General features: G+C 37.5%; 1 protein-coding gene across 7 annotated transcripts in view; it reads right to left on the bottom strand.

Annotated features, from left to right (window-relative positions):
- Positions 1-19,725, bottom strand: part of RAPGEF6 (Rap guanine nucleotide exchange factor 6) — a 228,779-nt gene that overhangs the window by 69,558 nt on the left and 139,496 nt on the right. For all 7 annotated transcript variants that reach the window (XM_003586275.6, XM_002688965.7, XM_024995044.2 and 4 more), the window contains 6 exons: positions 16,586-16,744; positions 15,582-15,734; positions 11,076-11,240; positions 7,009-7,116; positions 5,172-5,375; positions 2,163-2,271 (listed from right to left, as the gene is read on the bottom strand). In XM_003586275.6, the coding sequence (XP_003586323.2) occupies positions 2,163-2,271; positions 5,172-5,375; positions 7,009-7,116; positions 11,076-11,240; positions 15,582-15,734; positions 16,586-16,744 (898 nt within the window). The remainder of the gene's footprint in view (positions 1-2,162; positions 2,272-5,171; positions 5,376-7,008; positions 7,117-11,075; positions 11,241-15,581; positions 15,735-16,585; positions 16,745-19,725) is intronic.

The raw sequence follows: 19,725 nt of genomic DNA, 5'->3' as shown, positions 1-19,725 counted from the left end.
AGCTATTCCAAATCCTAAAAGATGATGCTGTGAAAGTGCTGCACTCAATATGCCAGCAAATCTGAAAAATTCAGCAGTGGCCACAGGACTGGAAAAGATCAGTTTTCATTCCAATCCCAAAGAATGGCAATGCCAAAGAATGCTCAAACTACCACACAACTGCACTCGTCTCACACACTAGTAAAGTAATGCTCAAAATTCTCCAAGCCAGGCTTCAGCAATACATGAACCGTGAACTTCCAGATGTTCAAGCTAGTTTTAGAAAAGGCAGAGGAACCAGAGATCAAATTGCCAATATCTCCTGGATCATTGAAAAAGCAAGCGAGTTCGAGAAAAACATTTCTGCTTAGACTATGCCTAAGTCTTTGAATGTGTGGATCACAACAAACTGTGGAAAATTCTTCAAGAGATGGGAATACCAGACCACCTGACCTGCCTCCTGCAAAACCTGTGTGCAGGTCAAGAAGCAAGAGTTAGAACCGGACATGGAACAACAGACTGGTTCCAAACAGGAAAAGGAGTACGTCAAGGCTGTATACTGTCACCCCGCTTATTTAACCTATATGCAGAGTACATCATGAGAAATGCTGGGCTGGATGAAGCACAAGCTGGAATCAAGATTGCCAGGAGAAATATCAATAACCTCAGATATGCAGATGACACCACCCTTACGGCAGAAAGTGAAGAAGAAATAAACAGTCTCTTGATAAAAGTAAAAGAGGAGAGTGAAAACGTTGGCTTAAAGCTCAACATTCAGAAAACTAAGATCATGGCATCCGGTCCCATCACTTCATGGCAAATAGATGGGAAAACAGTGGAAATAGTGGCTGACTTTATTTTGGGGGGGCTCCAAAATCACTGCAGATGGTGATTGCAGCCATGAAATTAAAAGACATTTACTCCTTGGAAGGAAAGCTATGACCAACCTAGACAGCATATTAAAAAGCAGACACACTACTTTGTCAACAAAGGTCCATCTAGTCAAGGCTATGGTTTTTCCAGTAGTCATGTATGGATGTGAGAGTTGGACTATAAAGAAAGCTGAGCACCGAAGAATTGATGCTTTTGAACTGTGGTGTTGGAGAAGACTCTTGAGAGTCTCTTGGACTGCAAGGAGATCCAACCAGTCCATCCTAAAGGAGATCAGTCCTGGGTGTTTACTGGAAGGACTGATGTTGAAGCTGAAACTCAATACTTTGGCCACCTGATGTGAAAAGCTGACTCACTGGGAAAGACCTTGATGCTGGGAAAGATTGAAGGCAGGAGGAGAAGGGGACAACAGAGGATGAGATGGTTGGATGGCATCACCAACTCAATGGACATGAGTTTGGGTCAACTCTGGGAGTTGGTGATGGACAGGGAGGCCTGGCGTGCTGCGGTTCATGGGGTTGCAAAGAGTCGGACACAACTGAGTTACTGAACTGAAAGAACAGTTTGACACAGAAAGGCAGAAACTGAAAGTGAAAGTGAAGGCGCTCAGTCCTGTCTGACTCTTTTCAACCCCGTGGACTGCAGCCTGCCAGGCTCCTCTGTCCATGGGAGTCTCCAGCCAAGAATACTTGAGTGGGTTGCCATTTCCTTCTCCAGGGCATTTTCCCAACCTGGGGATTGAACCTGGGTCTCCTGCGTTGCAGGCAGATGCTTTATCCTCTGAGCCACCAGGGAAACCCAGAAAGGCAGAGTATACTCTACTCAGAAAGGCAGAGTATATTGTTATTAAAAATCAGCAATTCACTGATTAATTACTTCAATGTTTTACTCTATTCATTTCCATAAAACAGCTAACTGGCACTGATACTGCTATTTCACTAGAGGTAGACTGATTTGCACATTAGCAGGAAGAAAAAAAGCCTATGACTTCTTTGTTTCATTGAGTATTTCCAGGTGAAGTACAGTCCATAATACTGAGCAGACATTCATAAATGACTAAGTGCAGTTGTATACTTATTTTAACTAAGATTTCAAAATAATTAAATACAAATAAAAATGAAAATTCTAGACTACAGAATATTATATTCAAACATTAAAGATCCTATAATGTTCAAAAAGCTTAGATGGGAACATGTTTTAAGTATTTTTACTATCCTCCTTATCACTGTTGACTTTTTTCTTTTCTATTACCAAAAAAAAGAGCTCAAATAGATTTTTACAACAAAACTCACCAAAAATGTTGGTCTTTACAGTAAGTGCAAGATGAGTATTATTCCTCAAAATTTCAAGGGCCTTCACAAACGTTATATTCTCAAAATTTTGTCCATTTACTTCCATTACCTTGAAGAAAGTGTTCAAAAAATAGAAAGACAGAAACAGTATTAGTTATTTCTGCAGCCTTAAGTTTAATGGGTAAAAAAATAAAACTTAAATAAAATGTACCTATATGTGAACAATAGTTATCTGTGAGAAGTGGAATTATTGTCTAATAGCTTTTCTCTATATTGTGGTATTTTCCTAAATCTCTACTATAAACATTTTTTTCAGTTCATTTCCTCTGGGATATTACCGGAAAAAAATTTAAAACATAATGTTTTATATATGAAGGGAAAATTTCAATTGTGTCAGATCTCATAAAAATTATCACCTGTGTGTGTGTGTACACAAATTTTAGTGAAGTATTCTAAATGCAAATTTATTGCATTTAAAAAAGAGGTAAATTCATTTAAAAGTGGTATTCTAATTACAGCTAATATCATTTCCTGCCACTGACTGAATCAGGCAGTCAAAAAGCAACAAGCACAACTGTTATGGGCTCTTGTTCCATCTGACATTGCTGATCATTCATATCAGGGCTTCACAAACCTGGCTGTACCTCAGAATCATCAGGAGTTTATTCAAAAAGTACTGATTCCAAGGAAAAAGGATAAAGAGACAAGACATGCTGAGGGAAAAAAAGGCAGCACAGAGGATAGATCTTGAGGGCTGACACAGAGATTTCAAAAGGATAAAAAGGAGTGAGAAAAAAAAATATTAGGAAAAGAAAAAGAAAAAAAAAAATCACAGAAGTTAAATTTCCAGAGTTTAAAAAAGTCTTCAGTCTACATACTGTCATGGATCATCTAATATCAGGCAAAAAATAAAAAGATCTATTTTTTAACGGATCACTTGAATATTCTGAATTCCAGGGACTTAGAATAAAGACTCTATAAGCATCACTCTTGGGGATTTGTGCAGGTGGCCAAAGGCACTTAAAAAAGAAATAGAATGGCTTAGACTTCTTTGGGACTATATTAAGATGATGTGATACCTTTCTGTGACGTCAATGTTCTGAGAGAAAAATGACTGTGATCAAAGATTTTTATACTTCATTGAACAAAGATATCATTAGACATGTAAGGGACACAAAGCTAGAATACTCATTCGCCCTTTCTGAAAGAAATCCTAGAAGAGGTACTAGAAGTACTGGAAGACAACTGTGAAATAAATAAAAATAATGGCACCATGTGGCATAGACGAAGTAGAGGTGATCAATGAAAGCAGTAAGCAGGTGCAAAATGATTCTTAGTAATAAGCTTATGAAACTTAATGCAAATGCCAAAGTACTCTTAAAAAAGAATATTCACAATATTAAAAAATGACTTATTGAAAATCTCAGATAATTTCAACCATACTTGGAAGGCCTGAGAGAAGAAGTAAAATAACGATAAATTTTTCTCTCTCAGGAATCAAACTGCTGGAGTATTCTTTTCTTTTTCTTCTATGAAGAATGAGATTCTTAAACATGTTTACCAAAAAATACCTGTCCAATAAATATATGACTCCAAATTCTTAGCAACTAGATATTCTTAATGAGTAGTCTGAGTAAAGCCCAGAAATCTCTATTCTAAAAAGCTCCCCTAGAGGAAGAAGAGTATCATTAAAACTTTGTGTCAGAGTTTCTTTTTTAAAATTATATAATTTATTCTTAAATTTTAAAGTATTTTATTATATCATTCACTTATATCAGTTTCTTAACTCCCCGCACTACTGATATTTAGATACTGATATTTGGTCTGGATAACTGCCATGTGGCTGCTTTGTCACGGGGTGTTCCTGGCTATTCAGCAGTATCCCTGGCCTCTATCCACTACATGCCAGTAGTAATTCCCAAGTCATGACAATCAAAAGTAACTCCAGACATTACCAAATGTCTCCTGGGTGACAAAATTACTGCTGGTTGAAAGCCACTGTTTTGAAGTACAGAACTTTTAATAATGTGAATGCATGCCTGCTTGCTTGATTTGTGTCATGGCATGTGGCATGTGGGATCTTAGTTCCCCGACAAGGCACTGAACCTGTGCCCCTTGCAGTGGAAGCACAGACTCTTTTAACCAGTGAACCACCAGGGAAGTCCCTGTGAATGCCTTCTTAATTCAAAAACAAAAAACACCATCGTGTGATTACAAGTAAAATAAGGTCACATTCTAAATGAACACATAAACAAACAAAAATTTTAAGTGGAACAAAGTCAGCTTCCCAAATGATTTAGCTAGGAGAGAAACCACTCTGGTGTACATGAGATTTTGAGAGCTTTGTTCAAAATACAGATTACCAGTCCTTAACTCTGCAGGATGTGATTACTATGATTACTAAGACTGAGGTATTTTTTTTAGTAACAAAGTTGTCAGAATTTCATTTTTGAAAATATATTGTTCTATAGTTTACTAATGCCTCCATGGAGAGAATAAATCCCTATCTACTTACTCCCAGTATCTCCCCTTCCTTTTCCTAATCCTTCAACCAGCTCACTCTACTTACGGATATACCATATGAACATTATTTAAAGCAAAACCATCATTTATGGTAAATCTTTGGCCACTTAATTTTAGAGTGGTATGGAAAAAAGTGCTTACTCCTTTAAAACATGCAAGGGTGCTAACTCTTCTTACTGATCTTTCTGGAATACTGTGAAGTTGCCAAATGACGAGTTTCCTAATACTTGGAGGATGGGCAGGACCATTCAGATTGATAGTGGCCAGACTACCAGGCTGTTTCTGGACATGCTATATCAAATTTTCCATTAAGAGTAATGGATATATGACAAACACATTTTAAAAATAAACCATTTAAAAATACCACCTCTAAAAAAAGGTTTCAAAGTATTTCCTTAAATTGATCATGCTTACTAGAATATCATATGAGAAAAGTAGCACTCCTATTACTTATAAAAAGGCTTTAAATGGTTGTTATTTACTTACTTGATCACCACGTTTCAGTCCTGCATCAGCAGCTTTGCTACTAGGTTCTACGCTTTCAACAAAAATACCAAATCCCTTCTCACTTCCTCCACTTAGGCTGAAATGCAGAGGTGACTCCCGGGAAGCTTTCTGCAGCACAACCTGTCTCCACTTAGCCTTTGCAGCACACGCAATATTCAATAACCGGAGATGACCATTCATTTTCTATAAAGTAGAAAGGGGTAACATATATATATAAATGTATATTATCTATTCCTATAGGCTTTAAAAATATAACCTAAAATTATTACAACTAGAGTAAATAAAGAATATATAAGTATGGGTAAATAAAACTGAAGGAGAGAAACCTTCCACCCTAGGGCACTCTCAAGAATAAGATCCCTTAATATGGTTTTTTAAAATTTCTAGATAATCACAAGTTAGAAAAGATTTCAAAGTGGTGTCTTATTCAGACAGTGATGACAAAAAATTTCTTCATTTTCTGAATCTAAGTAATAACACATTCTGTATTACTATTGTGCTTATCTCCTAGCTGTTACATAAAACCAGAATATTTTTAAACTTCTATTTAAAACCTTAAAGGACTTCAACCACCTTCCCAAACATTGTCTGATACTCAGACACATGCAAGTCTCCATCTCTTTCAGAAATATTATTCTTATAATTTAGATTTTCCTATATTATTTTAGATCTTCATTAAACTCAGCAATATTTTAACTTTCAAGTTCCAGTATCAGTTTAATGTATCAACTGAGAATTCAACTATCCTCAAATAGTGTATTAAATAAATCTCAAGTCCATAACAAAAAGCTAAAGTTTTTCTCAGGGTAGAAACCAAGTTTTACACCTCTTCTGATCCTATATAACAGCTTAGAGTATACAGCAGAATTCAGTAAATATTTGATGACTGACTTGGTAACTGGGGGAAAAAAAATCCCATGACTGCAAGATAGTTTCTATTTTCATAAGTCCCTTGAATATTTACATAGCCAGCAATGGAAGCACCAAATGATGCTGGTGAGCCTCAACAGGCCTCTTAATCAGTTCCCTGTTCATTCTCCCCATTTTGCATAGAGCAGATGTGCTGCTGAACAGACTACAGGAACCAAGAGTTAAGGAAAGAGACAAAACAATCTGAAATTTGCCCTTCTTTATTCAACTTAATCCACTTCTACTCTGTAATAACAATGGTGCCATGCCAGGTTTTGTTTGCAGATTCTTATATTCATAGCTCACTATAACCCTCAAGACAATCCCAACAACCTAGAGGCTACTATATAAAATAAGACAATGGAGGCATATAAGGTTGGACAATATTTCCAAGTTCACATATCTACCAAGTGGTGAAGTCTGAATGTTGTTAATTCAGGCAATCTAACTCCTGAGCTGCATTATTATTTATTTCCTAAAAATTGAAGTTGCTTGGAACACACAACTGAGTTGAAGTTCAAAGTTTTTATATCTAAAACGAAGAATAAATAGATTTATAAATAGCTACCATGAAAGTTAAGAAGACCTTGAGGGTATTATCTGAGGTGTTGCATATTAAAAACAAATGAAATCACATGCAGAAGGGAGACTTAGAAAGTCTACTGTAGGTCTGATAAATATGTGTATTTGAATGCCTAATACACATGAAGTGAAGACTAGAAGAAGCATGATCTTTGTTTGGGTTGAAGCAGCAGAGGATGAGCCCAAGTCTAGAATACAGATTTGAAAGTTCTCAGAACACAGGAAAAGATGAAAGCTATTCTGAGTTGCAATTCTTCAGCAGGGGGACAGAAGAGATTGGTAAGAATCCCCAAACCCTGAAGAAGATAAAATTTCTGAGCCTTACTGTATCTTCCAGATTTTTTTCAAATTCCTCTAGAAATCGAGTCATAGCAGGATCACCTTCAAAATCATTGAAATGATTATTTACCCATAATAATACAATCCGTGTTACCTGTGGAAACATGGAAGAGGCGGCATAGGATTATATGAGAGGAATTCTTCCTGCAAAAATAAAGCCCTAAAAGCAAGTCCTAAACTGAGGAACAACTGAGCTTTATGGCTAAGCCCTTTGCCCACCCTCTCACACATGAAAGGCTCATTCTAACAGAGAGGAACATTTAGTTTGAGCTTTTGCTTCCTTATATAACAGAGAGAACAAAGCCTCTGCTTTCACTGAGAAGACAAGCCTGTATACTAACATGTAAGTAGTACATGGGAAGTGTATTTTGAACAGTATCTTAAAATGCAAACTTCTAAGGGCAGGCAAATGTCAAGTATTTCTTTAGCTGAGACCATTTCACCAAAATTGTAACAAAAATCTGAAACCTCCTTCGTAAACACTATAATTTTCAAAGTTGTGAGTTAATTTATTACTTTGTTAACCTGTGCTACAGATTAACAAAAAAGTTAAAAACAAACAAATGGATGTTCAATTAAATGTGCCTACAGTGAACTCTACTCAATGCCCTGTGGTGACCTAATATTGGAAGGAAATCCAAAAAAAGGGGAGATATATGTATACTTATGTCTGATTCACTTTGCTGAATCAGTACAGCAGAAACTAATACAACACTATCAGGCAACTATAGTCCAATAAATATAAAAAAAAAATTAAGAATATTAAGAAACATTCTGAACATTAAGAAAACACACAGAAGCCAAGATAAATCTAAAGAAATAAACCAGAGATTTTTCCAAAATCTAAATTAAAAAAAAAAAGTGCCTAATAATACAAATAATATTTTTATTATTTGTAAATACAAATAATATTTTAAGTCATATCCTTTAAAATTGTGGTAAAATAACACATAAAATCCACTATTTTAACCATTTTAAAGTGTACAATCCAGTGGCATTTAGCCCATTCTCAATTGTGTACAGTCATCTCCAAGCTACCTAGTCCCAGAGCACTATCACCACCACAAAAGAAAATCCCATTCCCAATAAGCAGTCACCTACCATTCTTCCCTCTTTCCAGCCCAGAATAGCTTCTATTTGCTTTTCTGCCTCTCTGATTTGTCATATAATATGTGATCTTTCATGACTGGCTTGTTAGACTTAGTACATTTTCAAGGCTTATAACACGTTGCTGCTGCTGCTGCTGCGTCGTTTCAATCATGTCCGACTCTGTGTGACCCCATAGATGGCAGCCCACCAGGCTCCCCCGTCCCTGGGATTCTCCAGGCAAGAACACTGGAGTGGGTTGCCATTTCCTTCTCCAATGCATGAAAGGGAAAAGGGCAGCATGTATCAATATTTCATTTTTTTTTTTTTTTTATTAAATGGTGGTGGTTTAGTTGCTCTGTGTCCAACTCTTGCAACCCCCTGGACTATAGCCCACCAGGCTCCTCTGTCCATGGGATTTTCCAGGCAAGAATACTGGAGTGGGTTGCCATGTCCTTCTCCAGGGAATCTTCCCAACCCACGGACTGAACCCAGGTCTCCTGCACTGCAGACAGATTCTTTACCAACTTTTTTATAGCTGAATAATATTTCATTATATGGTATGCAATATTTTGCTTATCCATTCATCAGCTGATGGACATTTGAGTTGTTTCCACTTTTTGGCCATCATCAATAGTACTACTATGAACACTTGTTTACAAACTTTTGTTTGCATACCGATTACCTGTTTTGGCTATATACTTCAGGAGTAGAACTACTGGATTACACAGTAATTCTAAGTTGAACTTTTTGAAGAACTGCTGAGCTGTTTTCCATAGCAGCTATACCATTTTACATTACTACAAGCAATGTATGGGAATTTCATTTCCTCCACATCAACATATTCAAAATCCTTGGTATTTCCTTTTTTAAGTCATCTTAGTAGGTATGAAGCAGAATATCACTGTGGTTTTGATTTGCATTTCCCATGACTAATGACACCAAACACCTATTGCATGTGATTGCTGGCCATTTATCTCTCTTCTTGGGAGAAATACCTATTTGAGTCCTTTGTCTATTTTTAAATCGTATTTTCTTTTTGCTGTTGAGTTATAAGAGTTTTTTTATTTATTCTGAATACTAGATCCTTGTCAGACATACGATTTGCAAAAATATTCTCCTATTCCATATGTTGTTCTGTTTTTCCTGATTGTTCCTTTAATGTGAAAATGTTTTAATTTTGATGAAATTCTATATATCCATTGCTCGAGTCTGTGCTTTGTACTAAAAAAAACTATCGCTGAATCCAAAGTCATTTTTTTGTTTTTCACTCCTTTTCTTTGAAGAATATTATAGTTTTAGCTCTTACATTAAGTCTCTGATCCATTTTGAGTTAACACTGAATATGGTATAAGGTAAAGGTCAAACTTCATCCTTTTACACATGAATACTGAGCTGTCCCTAAGTCATATTTTTGTTCATTCTCTAGCATGCCTTTATTTCCTCAGCAATCTAAGTAACTATATATAATTTCAAAAGCAAGGGAAAGGCAAGCCTATACTTTTGGACACTTACTGTATCTAACTTATTTCCTTTAAAGTATAACTCAAGAGCTTCCCAGGTGGTGCTAGTGGTAAAGAACTCACCTGCCAATGCAGGATACAAAAGAGATTAGGGTTTGATCCCTGGGTTGGGAAGATTCCCTGGAGGAGGGCATGGCAACCCATTCCAGTATTCTTGCTTGGAGAATCCTATGGACAGAGGAGCCTGGCAGGCTACTGTCCATAGGGTTGCACAGAGTTGGACAAGACTAATGGCACCCCACTCTAGTACTCTTGCCTGGAAAATCCCATGGATGGAGGAGCCTGGTAGGTTGCAGTCCATGGGGTCGCTAAGAGTCAGACATGACTTGAGCGACTTCACTTTCTCTTTTCACTTTCATGCACTGGAGAAGGAAATGGCAACCCACTCCAGTGTTCTTGCCTGGAGAATCCCACGGATGGGGGAGCCTGGTGGGCTGCCGTCTATGGGGATGCACAGAGTTGGGCACGACTGAAGCGACTTAGCAGCAGCAGCAAAGTGATTTAGCAGAAACTAAAACTCAGAAAGACAGGCCAGGCAATTATGGCTCTACTTTTATTTTTCTTAAAATAACTAACTTCCTATTACTGAGGTAGTTTATTGGTAGTTATGTACCAGTAAGCTGAGGTATTACTAGTTTTTCCATGGAAAGTATAAACACTCCATAAAAAAAGTTAAGACAATCTATTTAAACGTTAAATGCAAAAAAAAAAAAAAAATCTTCAATGCCACATCTAAATGTGTTACGGCAGTGATAAATTATATAAAGTCTTTAACTCAGAAAAATCAATGTTTTTCTATTTAGATTGTTTCTAAGCCCTCTTGTAAAAACGTACTTGGTGAATATTCTTTCTAAACTTTTAAATGTTTTACTCATCTCCTCTGAAACAACCAAGTATTTTGATAAAGTGCAAGACTGCTGCTGCTAAGTCACTTCAGTCGTGTCTGACTCTGTGTGACCCCATAGACAGCAGCCCACCAGGCTCCCCGTCCCTGGGATTCTCCAGGCAAGAACACTGGAGTGGGTTGCCATTTCCTTCTCTAATGCATGAAAGTGAAAAGTGAAAGTGAAGTCGCTCAGTTGTGTCCAACTCCTAGGGACCCCATGGACTACAGCCTACCAGGCTCCTCTGTCCATGGGATTTTCCAGGCAAGAGTACTGGAGTGGGTTGCCATTGCCTTCTCTAAAAGTGCAAGACTACTATCCTGCATTTTCTGAATTTATAACTATACCACAGCCTGATTTCAGTTTCTGCCTTTTAGAAAGCAAAATAATCTACTTTTTACAAGCTATTTTGTCATAAAAGTAACCAGATATGTCTACTGATTCACTAATTTTTTAGGTGAATTGAATCTTATCAAAATAAGCATTTAATTTGTCAACTGCAAAAGATTTTGGGGGAATATAAAGGTTAAAATCAATTTCATGCCCTTTATAAAACCAACCTTATCCCTTAAGCTGTCAATTTTAAACCATTCCAACAGTTTGGTCCCAACATCCAAAGGACTTGCAAGAAATGTTCTGTAAGTTAATAGGAAATCTTCTATATAAGTTGGGTCCACAATGGAATGCTCTTCTATTAAATGCATGATGAGACGCTCAGGTGTTCCCTAAAAATCAAAACAAACAATTAGAAGATAAAAAAGTAGCTCAGGAACCAAATAACTCCTATTGATTACTTCCCTTTGTAGCTCCTCGATTACAAAGTCCTCAAAGTAAAGTTTCCTCTTTAAAACTGTCAGCACTGGAAGTAGGCAGTGTCTCTAGGTTGTAGTCCATCATCACGCAGAAGTTTAGAGGAAAATAAGGCAGAGGATTAAACATGCACAACAGCATTACCTTGGCTGTAGCTGTTTTATCCGTATTTCATTATAGCTATGAGGGGATAATATAATAACTATCTTGAGTAAAGAGAAGGAAGAGGGGCTCCCCTGGTGGTCCAGTGATTAAGAATCTGCCTTGCAAAGCAAGGGAAATCGATTCAATCCCTGGTCTAGGAAGATCCCACATGCCATGTTGCAACTAAGCCTGTGCACCACAACTACTAACTGTGCTCTAGAGCCCAAGAGCCTTAACTACCGAACCCACGCACAGCAACCGCTGAAACCTGTGCGCCTACGGCCTGTGTTCCACAAGAGAAGTTACCGCATAACACTAAGAAGCCTGCACATAACAATGAAGAGTAGTCCCCTACTTCCACAACTAGAGAAAGCCCCTGTGCATCAACAAAGATCCAGCACAGGCAAAAAATAAAATAAATAAGAGAAGAAAGGATAAGAGTTAAAGAAAATAAATAAATAAATAAAGCTTTCTTCCAAATTTAATTATCCTTAAATTCCCTTCTGTTCCAGGTTATGGGAACAACATAGTTCAAGACAGCTTGTTTTATTACTGTCACTTCTTGGAACAGAGATTTCCTCTTCTGCGGTTTCTCCATTCCCATTTGCCAGAGGAACCAGAAGTTCTACAGACACTTTTTACATGCACACAGAGTTTAACTGCTTGCCTGTTTCTCAATTTATAAAAAGGAATAAAAGTAAAATTTATCTATTGCTCCTCCTTGAATTTCTGAATCACTGTTAAAATTTACTACTCTGCTGCTGCTGCCAAGTCACTTCCGTTGTGTCCGACTCTGTGTGACCCCATAGACGGCAGCCCATTAGGCTCCCCCATCCCTGGGATTCTCCAGGCAAGAACACTGGAGTGGGTTGCCATTTCCTTCTCCAGTGCATGAAAGTGAAAAGAGAAAGTGAAGTCGCTCAGTCATGTTCAACTCTTAGCGACCCCATGGACGGCAGCCAACCAGGCTCCTCCGTCCATGGGATTTTCCAGGCGAGTACTGGAGTGGGGTGCCATTGCCTTCTCCTAGCAGCATCTTAAAAAATGGGTACACAGAATAAATACAGAAATAAACCAGGTATTAAGCCAAATATAAAAATCAATTGTTGCCCATAAAGTCAGATTTCAATTTGGTGCATTCATCCTAATGATTTCATTGGCCAGAATTATTGCATGACAAATATACATTAATACTAACAATGTTCTTGTTTAAAAATTTATTACAAGATTAAAAAAGGGTACCCACTGCTAAGCAGGTATGTAAATCATTTCTCTAGAAGGAAGTCAGAGAAAGGCTCTTCAAGTTACCTATTTAAGGGACAAGATAATCACAGGTCATTCTTATTCTTCTCCCACCTTCAAAAACACTCTAAGAATTCCAAATCGGGTCTGTCATTCAGGAAAATCACAATTTGACGTCACTCAAATCTGGTTCTCAGATCATACATACAATATGTCAGGGGTGAAAATGACTGACATGTTAAAGAAAAGCCGTTATTTTGATTAGGTAAATCACTGAGGAGGGATATCTGTGGAGATTAGGTTGTATTTTAAAAAGCAGTATTTAATGACAAGTTCCATAATCATGCAGAGGCACTTACCAAACTGCTCACTAGCATCCAATAAGGTGGGATGCTGGGAGACAGGTACGCTGAGTGGGCAGGTGAAGGAGATGGCTAGCTGGTAGAGTTTGGTTATGATGAGCAAGCAAGTAAATATACAGAGCATAACAAGAGCCACTGTTAGATAAGGTTATTTACAATGAGGGAAAGGAAAAGGCTACAAAACTAACTCTGTGGTACAGTACTAGAACTGGGAGTCCTGGTATAAGCTCACGACTGAGACAGATATAAAAAGGAACAGATGTGCATGAATTTAGTTTATATATATTCCTATCTCTCTGAGCAAAGGCTCTAGAAGCAATGACACCTCAGTAGCAGTGAACAGAGTGAGTGCCCTGATTTTGGTTTTTAAATGTTATTATCTACTAGGAGGATCCAGGGCTCTCTGGAGCAATGCCTGATTTCAAAGCAGGGGTAGGAAAAGTAAAAGATGAGCCTGGAACATCTTGTTTTGCCAGATAACAAGGAAGCTCTCAAAAATGATGGGAACATGTCAGAAGAATACAGGAATCAACAATCTTAAGAGGGTCCCACCATCTAAATCTGGGACAATGAGACAATCAGAACAATGCTGATGGTAAAGAAATACATGAGAACATTCTAATCAAAGAGGAGAGAATGCCATTCTTACAGGAGAATGACAATAAAATAATGGAAATAGAAAATCACCATTTCAGGCAGGAGTAGTCAATCTAAGTGAAGACTGGTGGATAGAGGTCTGCAAGACATACTGACACTATCCCAGAACATCAATGCTTCAAATGCTTATCAATTACAACGGGTAAAATGGTGATTTCACAGTAAAGACACCTGACAGACACCAGGTCTCTGTGGACCAGGTGATTAAGATTAACTTCACTAGTGGTGGCATAGGCGGACATTGTGTGCTCCCTGATACGATGTACTGAGAAGAGCAGAACATTATTTCTGTGGGGTTCCAGCCAGGAAAATATAACTTTAGTCTGGGCAGGAGGAAACAGTGGACAGATCTAGTCTGGGGGTCATACTGTAGACTGTAAGGTGTACATTCATCAAAATTGCTGAGAATGTGAAAAGGGAATAACTATTCCTGGAGTAGACTTAAGTGACATGACAACTAAATGCAACTGTGTGCCTGGATGAGATTGAGCCAAAAATGAAAAAAAGCCATTTTGGGGAGAGTTGGTGAAAATCTAAATGGGGTCTGTGGGCTGAATGGCTTTACTTTATCAATGTTCATTTCCTAACTTGAAGGGCTCCATGGTGTTTATGTAGGAGACTGTTCTTATTTTTAGGAAGTACACAATGAAATATTTTGGAGTAATGAGGCATCACATGTGCAGACTGCTCTCAAAAGATTGAAAAAATACTGATGAAAATGGAGGATATGCAGAGAAATGTTAACGGTGGGGGAACCTGAGTCAGGATACTCTAAACTGTTCTTGCAACTTTTCTGTAAGTTTGAAATTATTTAAAAAAAAAAAAAAAAAAAGCCTCAACATGAGCCTTCATAAAAAGACAGCCTGTGACAATCCACACATATATTCGAATTTTTTCCTACAAAGAAAGCTTACACTTATCAGCTTAGGAAAAGAAAAGGAGTGTTTAGATATAGTCTGACTCTTAAGGAATATCTGATCTGACCAACCAGTCCCTCTTATTGTTAAATAAACAGCTGCACTTATAATGAAAAATAACACATTTAGTTATTTTGCAACCAAGACTAGCTTGAAAAGAAAAAACTGTCAAGCATTTATTTCCTCTCTTCCAACTATAATTGCTCTATTTTACATCTGTGTGTGCTCAGTCATGTCTGACTCTTTGTGATACATGGACGGTAGCCCACCAGGCTCCTCTGTCCATGGGATTTTCAAGGCAAGAATACTGGAGTGGGTTGCCATTTCCTTCTCGAGATTCAGACGCCATTAAGACAGGCAGACAGGAGAGTGGAAGGCAAAGATCAGAGGGGAGAGGGAATCAGAGAAGGGAAAACAACATGGGTATTAAGACTCTACAGCATGCTAAGGCTTTTGATTTGCCACATTTAGCCCTAATAAAGACCTGCCATAGAATCCCCATTTTCAGATAAGAAAACTGAGGTTCAGAGAGGCTAATGTCTATTTCAATGACACACAGATCCCATCAGCGGTCTCCATCTTCATCTAGGATTCTTGTACGTTGATGGTTGGTCCTTTCAATTTGTTTTGTTTCTAAATATTGCTATCTTTGATGAAATTAACTTCCATTATTGATGAATCATACATTTGAGAAGGAAAATTCTGACTGGTATATTCTAAGTAATATCCTTTCATACTGATATACATGGCAGTGTCATCCTTACCCAATAAAATACTGTTAAAAACCAACTAAGAAAATGTCAAAAGGACACATTTATTTATATACACTGGATCCCAAAGTTAGTGAATTATCTTGCACTACTTAATAAGCACTTCAAAGTCTTTTAAACAAGATGAAGGTTTTATTGATCAATAGTAAGTAAAACACACCCACCTTAATTACAATGTGTCCTTTCCTGGTTCCACTTCGATCCAGTTCACGATGCTCATGTACCATAACAATTTCTCCCTCTTCCTCAACTTTATGGGTATTTTTTTCAACATGGTTTAAAATTCTCCAATAATCCTGCTGGGCTATGCAGACAAACTGCCCAAGAACAACATGGGGACAATTAATAAACCTATAATACATAAATATATCACTATGCACCAAGGCAGAGCACAAAGGTAAGAACTCAAGTGACATCAGTTCTTTTTTATTTAGCCCCTTTACTCCTTAACAAAAATCAAGGTAAAAAAAAAATAAAGCATGCACAAAGAGACCAAAGAAGTTAAATCCATGTGAATTCTGCTCTAAAAGGAGAAGTAAGCATATACTTCTTTCAAAACTGACACTATGCAAAGAAAACATGAAGCAGGAGTAAGTTAGAAACAAACAACTCAGAAGTTCCTATTTCTTCCTCTATTGGGAAAAAAAAAAACAAAAAGGAGACTGAGCTGGCTAATATCACATAGATATTTAACAAACAAACATTTATTGGGTATACTCTCTTTAAAATATGTATAGTTTAATTCCACAAATATTTGCATCAGATATAAAATCTACTTTCCTTTATTAACTGAGTTTTTCAAACTTCTAATTCTCAAATCAAGCTATTTTATTTTGAGGAAGGAAAAAGGCTCAGCCATTTAAAAATCAAGAAACAGGAGAACCAAAAAAAACCCCAGAAACAAAAGAACATACACTGCTATATTTAAAATGGATAACCAACAAGGACCTACTGTACAGCACAGGGAACGTGGCTCAATGTTATGTGGCAGCCAGGGAGGGAGTGCAGTTTGAGGGAGAGTAGATACAACGTTTATGTGTGACTGAAACTATCCTTCACTGTCTACCTGAAACTATCCTAAATAATCCACTCTACTCCAATATAAAATAAAAAATTAAAAAAAAAAAAAAAGAAAGAAACAAGAGAACATTACCAGAGATAAGCTTACCTGACAGTCATCTACTTTAGTCCTAACAACTCCATGCATGTACTGTTTATCCAGAGTGGGTGTGATTCCAAAACTATTTCCCATAAAGAGATTGTCAACTTTTCCATCTGGATGACTGATTTCCACAGTGCCATTTAAAATAACATACCATGAATCAAGCTATAGAGAAGACGACAGGTTTTAGGAATCTTTGAGAAAAGATGATTATATGTTAACTTTGAAAAATAATCAATCAGTACATAGAACTCATATAATTTATAAAAGATTTCATTATATTATTGAATATTCCATCAGATCAGAATGTATTAGTAAATAACACCGTTTCTATTAAGCAAACAACAACAGTTTATTTTACTCTTTATTCTTTTAGTCACCAAATGAAATCAGGGACCCTCATAACTGACCAAAATACTCTTAAGACAAAATACTGCTGCTAAGTCACTTCAGTTGTGTCAGACTCTGTGTGACCCCATAGATGGCAGCCCACCAGGCTCCCCCGTCCCTGGGATTCTCCAGGCAAGAACACTGGAGTGGGTTGCCATTTCCTACTCCAATGCATGAAAGTGAAAACTGAAAGTGAAGTCTCTCAGTCGTGTCTGACTCTAGTGATCCCATGGACTGCAGCCTACCAGGCTCCTCCATCCATAGGATTTTCCAGGCAAGAGTACTGGAGTGGGGTGCCATCGCCTTCTCCGAAGACAAAATAATGTTATGGCTAAGACCACAGTTTAGTTGCTTAGTCTTGTCCAACTCTTTGAGATCCCATGGACTGCAGCATGCAAGGATTCCCTGTCCATCACCAACTCCCGAGCTTGCTCAAACTCATGTCCACTGAGTTGGTGAAGCCATCCAACCATCTCATCCTCTGTCGTCCCCTTCTCCTCCTGCCTTCAATCTTTCCCAGCATCAGGGTCTTTTCCAGTGAGTCAACTCTTCACATCAGGTGGCCAAAGTGTTGGAGTTTCAGCTTCAGCATCAGTCCTTCCAATGAATATTCAGGACTGATTTCCGTTAGGACTGACTAGTTTGATCTCCTTGCAGTCCAAGAGACTCTCAAGAGTCTTTTCCAATACCACAGTTTAAAAGTATCAATTCTTGGTGCTCAGCTTTCTTTATAGTCCAATTCTCATATCCATACATGACTACTGAAAAAACCATAGCTTTGACTGATGGACCTTTGTTGGCAAAGTAATGTCTCTGCCTTTAAATATGCTGTCTAGGTTGTCATAGTTTTTCTTCCAAGGACCAAGCGTCTTTTAATTTCATGGCTGTAGTCACCATCTGCAGTGATTTTGAAAATCACCAAGAAAATAAAGTCTGTCACTGTTTCCATTGTTTCCCCATCTATTTCCCATGAAGTGATGGGACCAGATGCCATGATCTTCGTTTTCTGAATGTTGAGCTTTAAGCCAGCTTTTTCACTCTCCTCTTTCACTTTCATCAAGAGGCATTTAGTTCCTCTTCACTTTGTTATTAGGGATGTATCATCTGAGTATCTGAAGTTATTGATACTTCTCCCAGAAATCTTGATTCCAGCTTGTGCTTCATCCAGTCCAGCATTTCACAAGATGTACTCTGCATATAAGTTAAATAAGCAGGGTGACAATATGCAGCCTTGACATACTCCTTCCCATTTAGGAACCAGTCTGCTGTTCCATGTCCAATTCTAACTTGCTTCTTGACCTGCATACAGATTTCTCTGGAGGCAGGTAAGATGGTCTGGTATTCTCATTTCTTAAAGAATTTTCCTCAGTTTGTTGTGATGTACACAGTCAAAGGCTTTGGCATCATCAATAAAGCAGAAGTGGATGTTTTTCTGGAACTCTCTTGCTTTTTCGATGATCCAAGATGTTGGTCATTTGATCTCTAGTTCCTCTGCCTTTTCTAAATCCAGCTTGAACATCTGGAAGTTCATGGTTCATGAACTGTTGAAGCCTGGCTTGGAGAATTTTGAGCATTACTTTGCTAGCGTGTAAGATGAGTGCTATTGTGAGGTAGTTTGAACATTCTTTGGCATTGCCCTTTTTGGGGATTGGAATGAAAACTGACCTTTTCCAGTTCTGCGGCCACTGCTGAGTTTTCCAGATTTGCTGGCATATTGAGTGCAGCACTTTCACAGCATCATCTTTTAAACAGATTTGAAATAGCTCAACTGGAATTCCATCACCTCCACTACCTTTGTTCGTGGTGATGCTTCCTAAAACCCACTTGAATTCACATTCCAAGATGTCTGGCTCTCGGTGAGTGATCACACCATCGTGTGGGACATGAAAATCTTTTTTTGTATAGTTCTTCTGTGTATTCTTGCCACTGCTTCTTAATATCTCTTTCTGTTAGGCCCATACCATTTCTGTCCTTTATTGTGCCCATCTTTGCATGAAATGTTCCCTTGGTATCTCTAATTTTCTTGAAGAGATCTCTAGTCTTTCCCATTCTATTGTTTTCCTCTATTTCTTTGCACTGATCACTGAGGTAGGATTTCTTATTTTTCCCTGCTAATCTATGGAACTCTGCATTCAAACGGGTGTATCTTTCCTTTTCTCCTTTGCTTTTAGCTTCTCTTGACGTACTCCTCTGGAAGTAAGACCACAAACTCTTGGAATTTGAATCCAGAATCTGCCACTGACCAGCTGAATGAGTCTGGGAAAGTTGCTTCAGTTTCTCTACTGCTATAATGAGTGTAACGATATCACCTATCAGAGAACTTTTGTGTCAATTAAAAATGAGTTTATTACAAATCAAGTAATAAATAGCAATAAATTCCAGACTGGAATAATGTCTGGCACACAGCAAACATTCAAAAGACATAAAAAAAAGGTAGTTACTGATTAAGAAAAACTATTAAAAACTTGAATTTTAAGGTATACCTAAAAATATATCAAAAATTTCTAATGTTAAGAAAATACTGCTCTCAATTTATACCAAAGTATTTAATGCTCTAAAGAGACATATTGTAACGCCTACTGCATATCCATGAAAGACTACTTGTTCTCACTTAATATCCCTTTTATTAGTCTAAACTGTCAACAATTTTAATGTGATTTAAGGAAAATCTGGATTATCAGTTCTTAAGAAGAATCAGTGACAACAAGAAATATTTTTTCAAAACTGTGGGGTTTTGTTATTTCAAATATAAAATA

The sequence above is a fragment of the Bos taurus genome, chromosome 7 (assembly GCF_002263795.3).
Source record: "Bos taurus isolate L1 Dominette 01449 registration number 42190680 breed Hereford chromosome 7, ARS-UCD2.0, whole genome shotgun sequence".
Taxonomy (NCBI): Eukaryota; Metazoa; Chordata; class Mammalia; order Artiodactyla; family Bovidae; genus Bos; species Bos taurus.
The sequence above is the reverse complement of the archived record's forward strand: the minus strand, read 5'-3'. Positions and strand labels throughout refer to the sequence as shown.